This window comes from Triticum dicoccoides, chromosome 7A (assembly GCF_002162155.2).
Source record: "Triticum dicoccoides isolate Atlit2015 ecotype Zavitan chromosome 7A, WEW_v2.0, whole genome shotgun sequence".
Taxonomy (NCBI): domain Eukaryota; kingdom Viridiplantae; phylum Streptophyta; class Magnoliopsida; order Poales; family Poaceae; genus Triticum; species Triticum dicoccoides.
The window spans coordinates 17900696-17910378 of NC_041392.1; the positions used below are offsets into that span (position 1 = coordinate 17900696).

General features: G+C 52.6%; 1 protein-coding gene across 1 annotated transcript; it reads right to left on the bottom strand.

The window, feature by feature from the left end:
• Positions 1–4941: 4941 nt before the first annotated feature.
• On the bottom strand, positions 4942–9417 carry LOC119330628 (flavonoid 3',5'-hydroxylase-like). The gene is made up of 2 exons (XM_037603748.1): positions 8307–9417; positions 4942–5908 (listed from the first exon to the last, which is right to left on the bottom strand). Exons 1-2 carry the CDS (start codon positions 9216–9218, stop codon positions 5279–5281), a joined length of 1542 nt encoding a protein of 513 aa, XP_037459645.1. The 5' UTR covers positions 9219–9417; the 3' UTR covers positions 4942–5278.
• Between the last annotated feature and the right edge of the window lie 266 nt (positions 9418–9683).

Below are 9683 nucleotides of genomic sequence, written 5' to 3' on the forward strand. Positions count from 1 at the left end.
GCGTATAGGTAAAAATATATGACCGGACAGTGATCGAGCGGACCGCCCGGGCGTATGACAGATTTGAGGCGCACGACTGTAGATGCTCTTAGAGATATATTTGGTTTACCTGCAGAATCAACCACAAAGTGGAAGGTCTATGTTAGAGATATATTTGGTTTACATGTATTTGGTAGTTTACAATTTGTAATTCAGCTCCTACCTTAATTCTAGGAGACGTTTTTCGCCCTCCAAGTCTATACTCCTATATATACTCGCTCGTGAGGTTCAATACAACATCACACACATTACGGCACAATCCCTCTCTATCCGTTTTAACATGGTACTAGCCTAGCCAATCCAAAACCCTAGATGCCACTTCTGCTTCGCGCCGCCTCCAGGGCGGTCGATCTTCGTGATCACCGCTAGGGGCCGTGGCACATGTACATGTTGATCGGCTACTCTAGAGAGTCTTTTTTCCGATCCATTGATCCGAAATTTTCTCTCTCTCTCTGTCGCCAGTCACATTGATCGGTATTGTTATTTTAGTTTTCCGCCACACACTTTGATTTAGGTCACAGGGCTCATAGGACACGCAAGCAAGTGGGCATATGGACGAGGCATGGCTCTAACGTGAGCCCGCCATTGTATTGCTACTATTTCTGACATGTACAGCAGTACACATTGGTTGAGGCTGTGTAGTGTGTACTGCCCAACCAAATAAGCATAGTTCACTTCATTAACCGGGCAGATACTGCATGAATCTCCAACCAATATCGTTTGATGTGAGCTTACCCGGTAGAAACCCAGACCGCTAGAAAACCACTCTCCATCGCCTCAGTGACTACCGCGCCTACTCCAGCTTCTCGACTTGGCTTCCATGATAACTGCTTCGACGTGAGAGGTAGTAACAAGAAAAATCAACGATGGGGGTGTGGAGGTGAGGGATGGGTGCACGGCGTAGAACTGACCGATGACATCACACACTAGAATGTGAGCCCATTTATTATTATTTGAAGCAAGATAATTTTTCGATTAAATTCAACATGAGTATTATTGAATTTTCATTTGTTTCTTATTGGCTTTATCTGCGTTATAATCCGGCCAAATCTGAACTGATGAAACAATATTTCTAGAAGTTGAGAGGGACCAAGTGTGGCAAGGGGTACCCAATGTTTTTATATAAGAACAGTCGTGTGTCCTCGCCTACAGCGACGGGGGACCGCTATGACGTGGATGCTATAACACATCTATTTTGATTAGTGCTTGAATTCACAGGTCACGAAAATATTCTAACAAAAATGCACAAAGAGCAGGGCTCTAAGATGTGCCATGAGAGATAAATGGGAACTGCCACCAGAGAGTGCATTCTGCTACACCGGAAATGATTGGCTTCAAGTATTGCTCGATTCGAATCAGGAGGATATGAGAGCTAAAATACTCCTTCTGCTGTGGAGATGCTGGCATTTGCATGATGATTGCATCCATGGGAAGTGGGAAAAGAACCAATTCTGAATTCAGTGTTGTTCCTGGAAAGTTATGAGGAGGAATGGTGCAGCTCTCGAGGGGAACTGTCAACGAGCTCGGGGCAAGGGGACGGGCTGCTTATCCAATCCTAAGAGCAACTCCAATGGGGTGACCCATTTCGTCCGCCCGCGTCCGTTTGGGTCGGCGCGGACAAAAGTGGCGGCTCAACGCGCCGACCCAAACGAACGTATGTCCGTTTTTCATCCGCGGGCGATCCATTCCAGGCCCATTTTTGAACCAGATCTGTGTCGGCGCGGACACGATACGGACGCGCGGGCGCGCCTACTCCTTTCCTTGGGCCCGTCTGTCGGTGCTAGCCACAACCATTTCCCCCCATTTTTCCAAAAACGCTCCCGCCAGCACGCGCCCCCCGCCCCCAAACCAGCGATGGAGGACGCCGTCGACCTTGACCTCCACGCCGCCGCCGGCCTCGCCTCCCTCGCCTCGTTCGGCGCCGTCGCCCCCTCCGGGAAAGGCAAGCCTCGTGCCCCGCGCAAGACCGCCGCGGCGACCAAGCCGAAGAAGGCGCTGACGCCCGAACAGCGGGCAAGGGAGTCGGCCAAGAGAAAGGGCCGGAGGCACGCCGCGGACGCGAGGGATAGGCCGCTGCGCAGGCCGCCGCCGCGCAGCAGGAGTTCACCAATGCCCGCGTCGCCGCTGTAACGAGGGAGGCGCTTTACATGCTTGGGGTAAACCCTAGCCAGCACCACCTCGTCCAAGCTGCCGTCGCCGCGGCCAGCACCGGCTCGTCGGCATTTCCTCGAACGGTGATACCCGACTCACCCCACGCATCGGCTTGCAACCCGGTCACCGGCTTCCACGTCTACCCGCAGGCCTCCCGCCTCTCAGGGGAGTGCTCACCCGACGTGAGCGTGGTCGCGCCTTCCACACCCGCGCCCGCGCCCATCGACCTCAACGCCACCCCGGTGGTCGGTGGCTCGTCGTCCGGCGGCGCGAGGAAACGCGCGCGACAGACGTCGGTCGGCGGTCTCCCGGACGCCCGCAACCTGTTCGAGGAAATGTCGTCCGCCGTCGACGAGGACTACATGCAACACCTCATCTTCGAGGGTGGTGCGCCGGGCGCTGGCTACGATCCTGAGGAGACGCAAAGCCAGGACGACCGCGGGGCGTTCACGCCGGCCGCTGGCTATGATCCCTATCAGGTGGCCTTCATGCGTGATCACGTCGGCATCGACCTGGACGGCTTCCCCCTCAACCACGAGTCCCCGGACCACTATGGGCTAGAGGAAGAGGACGAGTGCGACATCGAAGTGGAGCCTTTGTTCGAGGACGAGCTCGCCAACCAAGCCGCCGGGCCGAAGCCGAAGCGCAAGAGCAAACGCACGAAGGCGTACACAGCTGCCGAGGACAAGCTTCTATGCAAGTGTTGGCGAGACATTGGACAAGACCCAAAGACGGGCGTCGAGCAAAAGCATTCAACCTTTTAGACTCGTGTGCACCGCGAGTTTCATGAGCACAAGAAGTTTCCACCCTACCAATTTGTGAGCACGCGCGGGTGGGTCTCCATTTCCAAGCAATGGAGGGTAATCCAACAAGAGTGCAACAAGTTTTGTGCCACCCTTGAGAGCGTCAAGGCCCGCCCCGTGAGCGGCATCGGCGTGCAAGACATGGTATGATAGCAAGCAAGTCGACCTCTTTTGTGTCATCAAGATCATTTTTTTACGTCTTCATTTGCTATCACTTGCCCATATGCTTGCATGGAAACATTTTGTAGGCATTTCAAGCTTTGGAGGCATTCAAGGTTCAACACAATGGCAAGTGCTTCAACCTCTCCCATTGCTATCGTGTCATCAAGAACGAAGAGAAGTTCAAGGCACAATATGCCGCGCTCAAGGCACGTGGGGGGAAGGGCTCCGTGGAGGATGTTGGGGAGGGCGAGCCGGCACGGCCGCGGGGGAAGACCAACTCCAAGAAGGAGGACAAGCGAGATGCGGCCACCAACGCCTTGATCGCAAGCGTGGACGGCATGATGAATAAGAAGGACTCAAGGGAGGAGGAGCGCCAGTGTTTCAAAGAAGAGCAAATGAGCTCTTTCATGGAGATCCAAAGGAGGAGGCTTGACCTTGACGCTGAGAAGCAAGCCAAGATGTTTGAGCTCGAGGCCGAGAAGCAAGCGAAGATGCTAGAGATCGAGGCCGCCAACGCCAAGACAAAGGTGAAAAAAGTGGCTCTTGCAAGCATGATGACCGGGGTGGAGATCATGAAGGTGGATCTCAACGCCTTGTCGCCAAGGAAAAGGCCGTGGTTCGAGAAGATGCAGGCCGACATGCTCAAGTTCCAGGACGACTGATTTATGGCGTCGAGGGCCATCTTTTTATATGCCGGCAGGTGTGCGGGCATGACCACGGGAGCCGCGGTGGCGTGGTCGAACTCCAAGTCCCACCATTTTTTGTGTGCCGGCATGTGTGTCGGCCGGCTGGCGAGCGAGTGCGCCAGCAGGATCTGTGGTATTTTCTGAAGCCGGCATTGTATGCCGGTGCTGGCATGGTGCCAGCATGAGACATGGCCGCTGGCATGATCGGCCGCGGGCCTTTTTTAATTTAAAAGTTGAATGCGGACATAAAATGTGTCGGTGCGTTGGGCGCATTGCCGACCCAAATGCAAAACTGGGCGAACGCCGGGCGGGCGGCCGACCCAAACAGACAAAAAGCAGACAAATGCGCCGTCCTTTTGGGTCGCCCCATTGAAGTTGCTCTAAGCCCTATATATCAACGAACAAATGCATAGTGGACGGCGCCGAAGAGCAGAGTTGAAATTAAATTCAGATGCTGCTTTCCACGCCGACAGCGGCCAAAGTTGGGCTGGCGCGATTGCTAGAGATCACAGCGGGCATGTATTCCTGTCAGTCTGCAAGGAGTTGCCGCGATCTACAAGTGTGGAAGACGCTGAAGGACGTGCTGCACTCACCGGTTTGTATGCACTTGCAGCAGTGTACATGGAAAAATTCAGTTGGAGGTGGACTGCAAGTGGATTGCAGATGCACTGAAGAAAAATGCACCGAACAACTATGGCCTTATCAGTGATCTGAATGATGCCCTCGCTACGTTCTCTGCTTTCGAGGTGACTCACACCGCGAGGGAATGTAACAAGATGGCACATGAATTAGCAGTTGAAGCCCGAGTGCGTGGAGACCATACTTTCATGGCGGAAGTCCCAGATAGACTGAATCAGCTAATGTTGTCTGGATGTGTCCAATCCTAGAACTCTGCTGCTCTAGCCCTGAAAAAATGCAATATTTTCGGCATATACTTGTAGACTTCTTTTGAGCTATGTTTTGATACACAGTTCGGTCACAGTTTAAAATTAAATGCCTTTGATTTGAACAAACGAACAACTCAATCAATTGCGGGAACTCTTATCATAATTTTGAGCTAGGTTTTGATACACAGTGCTGAGTCTATAAATCAACCGGAATTCATCAATGTGTACCACAAACGTCAACTAAAAATATGAATTTATTTGAACTTTATGTACTCACAAGTAAAGGGGACTTCCCTTTTGAGGAGTAGAGATCCCAACTGTCAGTGAGAGCAAAAGGAAAAACAATCAACAGCATTTTCGGGAACTACTAGTATTCTCCAAAAAGTTGTCATGAAACAACACTAAAAAAAAGAGGCAAATGTACTTTTTGGCATCTTAAAACTGGTGATTTAATTTTTGCGAGGAGGGCAAATGTTCGAAGCATGCAGCACACAAAGCTTGGGTCAGACCCAACATAAAACACTACACTGAACTCCAGAAACACGAACAATCACGTGTAGGCGGCCGGCACGAGCCGCGGGGTGACGATGGCCTTGAGCGGGACGGCCTTGGGGAGCGCCAGACCGAAGGTCTCAGCCATGTCCACCTTCTCCTCGCCCTCCGGCAGCCTCCACTCGAACGCGTGCACCAGCGTCCCGAGGAAGTACTGCACAAACACCATTCCGGCCAGCTTCCCGGCGCATATCCTTCTGCCGGCGCCGAACGGGATCAGCTCGAAGTTGTTCCCCATGGGGTCGATCTTGGCCGCCGGCCCGGACAGGAACCGCTCCGGCCGGAACTCCAGGGGGTCCTCCCACGCCGCCGGGTCACGGCCGATGGCCCAGATGTTGATGAGGAGCCGCGTGTTGGCGGGGACGTGGTGGCCGTCCACCTCACACTCCTCGAAGGAGAAGTGCGGCAGGCTGAGCGGCGTGGACGGGTGGAGCCGCATGGCCTCTTTGCATATGGCCTGCAGGTAGGGGAGGTTGGCGATGTCGGATTCCTCGATGCGGCGGTCACGGCCGATGACACGGTCCATCTCCTCCTGGGCACGCGCCATGATAGACGGATTGTTGATCATCTCCGCCATTGCCCACTCCACGATGATCGACGACGTGTCCGTGCCGGCCGTGAACATGTCCTGCATGCATGCATACAGGGCTTAAAATTCCAAGTTCCACTATGTTTTTGCTGCATTTTTCTACAATCCACGTGTGCATGCTTATATGTGTTCGAGAGTGGATTATCCATCATACCCAATGTATGCATCCACCTTTCTTTCAGTTGTTGAGAGTGGATTATCCATCATACCCAATGCATGCATGGATTATTTTATTTAATGTTCTCAAGGTTCACTCTCTTCTGGGGTTTACCACAATGTTTCATTGTTTTTAAATGCACTTTGAACTTGCATCATGCAAATTAGTTTTAGAGTGTACCATAATATTTCCTTGTGTGTCAGTGTGTGCTACCAAACCAACTCAATGTGAATAAGCTAGTGAGGGTACAAATCTCCAACTCAATGAATGGCCGATGCAAGCACGAGATATCCTGTGTACGGTACTCCTATCCTATGTGTGCATTTCTCCTATGCGTTATGGTCTGAAGCACTAGAATGGCAAAGTAGTAATTACTTACGAAAAAAGCATGCATTGACTCGGCGGCAAAGTAGTAATTACTTACGGAAAAAAGCATGCACTAGAATGGCAAAGTAGTTACTACTTGCGCACATGCAATCATCAACTTTGATAATCACTTGACCAGAGGGCACTACTAACGCATCATATTAAACCATATCATATACTTACTACAACTTTTACAATATGTTGTATCTTAATGTTGTACTCTATCTAAAGGTACTCTTATTTAATGTGTTTTGCGAGTCTAGATTAAGATTCAATAAAACTCTCTTTCCTCATTAAATAAGCTGCCACATCAGATTTTACATAGATATCAAGTTTTTGATATAGCACATAGCACACCCCATGAGTGCGCTTTGCTTGGCAATCTGATAAGTTTGGTGTACTCAATTATACTATTACCACTAATCCGTTGAGAATGACTTGTGCTTATATCATTTCAAGGGGAATCAAATCAAAGGCAAATTAAAGCTAAGGTACACCAACCGAGTACTAGATAAATCAGTATCACCTTCACTCTTATCTTCCCAACCCAAGTGACTAAAATCAATTTTGTTTACAAGTGTGACTGATTGCTATCAAGGGGAAGGTTGGGTGATTGCTATCAACCGATCAAGTGTGGACTTGAGACCGAGAGTGACAGATACGTAACCGTGTTTTCTTCCCCTTTTTTATTGAAAAAGGATGTATCCCGGCCTCTGCGTTTGTTGATGCAGATAGCACACAGTTATAAAAAGAGGAAACCTCCATTTAGAAAGAAAGAAAAAAACTTTTGAGACTTCTACAGAGCCAGTTCTCAAATTTGCTCCATATTTGAAGCACCGCTTTTAGCTCTTGTCTAACTATATGGCACGTAGTGGTTTGGTTGCTGAAGTCATTTCTACGGTAGCCTAATTCTTATATAATTGCCGTCGCATTCCACCAACAGCAAAGAAATGTGTGACGGCGATTTTCCAACACCAGCTAGCTAGGCTTAAAGTTCGCATATGATTGTCTTGATCTAGGTGGAAGACCGCATACTATGGGTGTACTCAAATTGTTGCATCATGGTAGTACGGTTGCTCGCATTCTGGGCCATCAGCTGTGTATGCCTTGACTAGTTTTGAACGTACTACGATAGCTATTGCTAGCACTCATCATGGTAACGAAACCACTACCCGGACGGCAAATCGTGGTGGTGCATCATTTTTTGAGGTATTTTTTGACAAATCTGGCCCCTTTGAGCGACTTGAGACATATCTAACCCTTGGGCAAAATTAATTTGAAATCTAGCCCCTGGGGTCGGTGCCATAGAGCATGGCGTCGACTTGTACATGTCGGCGCTACACTACATGGCGCCGAGACGTACAAGTTTGGCGCCATGCTATGTGGAGCCGAGCAAATTTGGCCCTTAGTGTTTCTGTGGGGCCATCTAAGGTCGGCTCCACGTAGCACGGCGTCGAATTTGTACAAGTCGGCTCCGTATAGTGTGACACCAACATGTACAACTTCGGCTCCATGATATGTGACGCCGACTCCACGGGCCAGATTTCAAATTAATTTTGCTCAAGCGCCAGACGTGCCTCGAGTTGTGCGGAGGGGCCAGATTTGTAGAGAAATACTTTTTTGAGGGACTGTAGGAATCGTCTCGGTCTCTTTCCAACCACTCCACTAGCTATGCTCCGACCCCACAATTATATTGCACCGCCACCACAGCAGCTTCACTCGATTGCATGCATTGGGTGGGTGGTTCCTGTGTCGTGCACACGTATAGATGATGATGCGCATCGATCAGTACAAGTTGACGGAGAACCAAAATGTATGTTGAAACTTAAACTAATGGTCGTTCGATTAGATGATGCATGCGGCCGGTGATTAATCAGAAATGGCAGAGGGAATAAAGTGTGGGAGCTTGCTTACGAAGATGAGGCCCTTGATGTTGACCTCGGTGATGGTCTCGCCGTCGTTGTCGTCCTCGTCGTTGCTGCTGGCGCGGAGCCTGTCCACGAAGTCGAGCCGGCCCTCCCGGGCGCGGTCCTCGGCCGTCGCCGCGTGCTCCGCCAGCAGCTTGGTGATGAGCCCGTCGAACTGGCGGTGCACCCGGCGCAGCCTGGCCTGCACCCCCTGCAGGTCCAGCCGCGACAGCGCCGGCACGAAGTCGCTGATGTTGAACAGCCCCGTGCCGGTCAGCAGCGACACGATCATCTCCTTGTAGCTGCTCGACTCGTCGCCCTGCGCGTCGAACACCCGCCTGCTCACCGCGATCTGCCCCACGATGTTGGCCAGCGCGCACACCAGCACCTCCGGCACCACCACGGCCCGCCCGGCCTCGGCGGCCTCCGCCATGCCGCGCAGGGCGCGCCCCGCCTCGTCGCGGCGCACGCAAGCCCAGTCCGCGACCGCGCGCGCCCCGAGCAGGTGCACGCTCGCCAGCTTCCGCATCAGCTTCCACTTGGGCCCGTAGTCGGCGAACACCATGTTCTGGCGCCCGTAGGTGATGTCCGCCGCGCTGGCCACCGCCGGCCGGTTCGCGAAGCGCGCGTCCAGCGCCTTGAGGAACGTCCGCGCGGCCGACGGCGACGAGGCCACCACCACGCCGCAGGTGCCCATCCGCAGGTACATGACGGGGCCGTACTTGCGCGCCAGCGCCGCGAGGCCGGTGTGCGGGGCCGGGCCGACGAACGGCATCGCGCCGAGAATGGGAACGCCAGGAGGCCCCGGCGGGAGCCGGGAGCTGCGGCTCAGGGAGCGGCGGAGCGCAAGGTGGAGCAGGAGGCACAGGAAGGTGCAGGAGAGCACGACGGGGTCGGTGCACAGAGCGGCGAGCTGCATGGCGGCGGCGCGCGCTGCAGCTGTGCAAAGTGAGATGAAGTCGCGGGCTCCTCAATGGCAGCAGTCTTAGGCCGCACTAGCTATAGGTTATAGGTAGCATAGCAAGGTGATGAGCTCCATCGTCTAAAGCTTTTGGGATGGCGTTCTTGTTGTGGATGCGGTGAGTGGGGCGGGCAGCGTTGACTGTTGAGAATGATGATATGATATCACCACCTTGCGTTGCATTGGTAGTGCGGTGTGCACTTTGAGCAAGGGGAGTAGGTGAAGGAAAGTGATGGACAATCCTCTTCCTCCTCCAGCAGTCCACATTGCAGGGAAGGACAACGGCAGATCGACGATGCATCCATGGCGACGGTGTCCTTGTCACGGTTCGGTACCTTGAGTACCTGCTCCAATCGCTGATTGCGATTTGCGAAAGCTATGACACTAACCGCTGGCTGCTCCACCCCGGCTCGGCTGATTTAC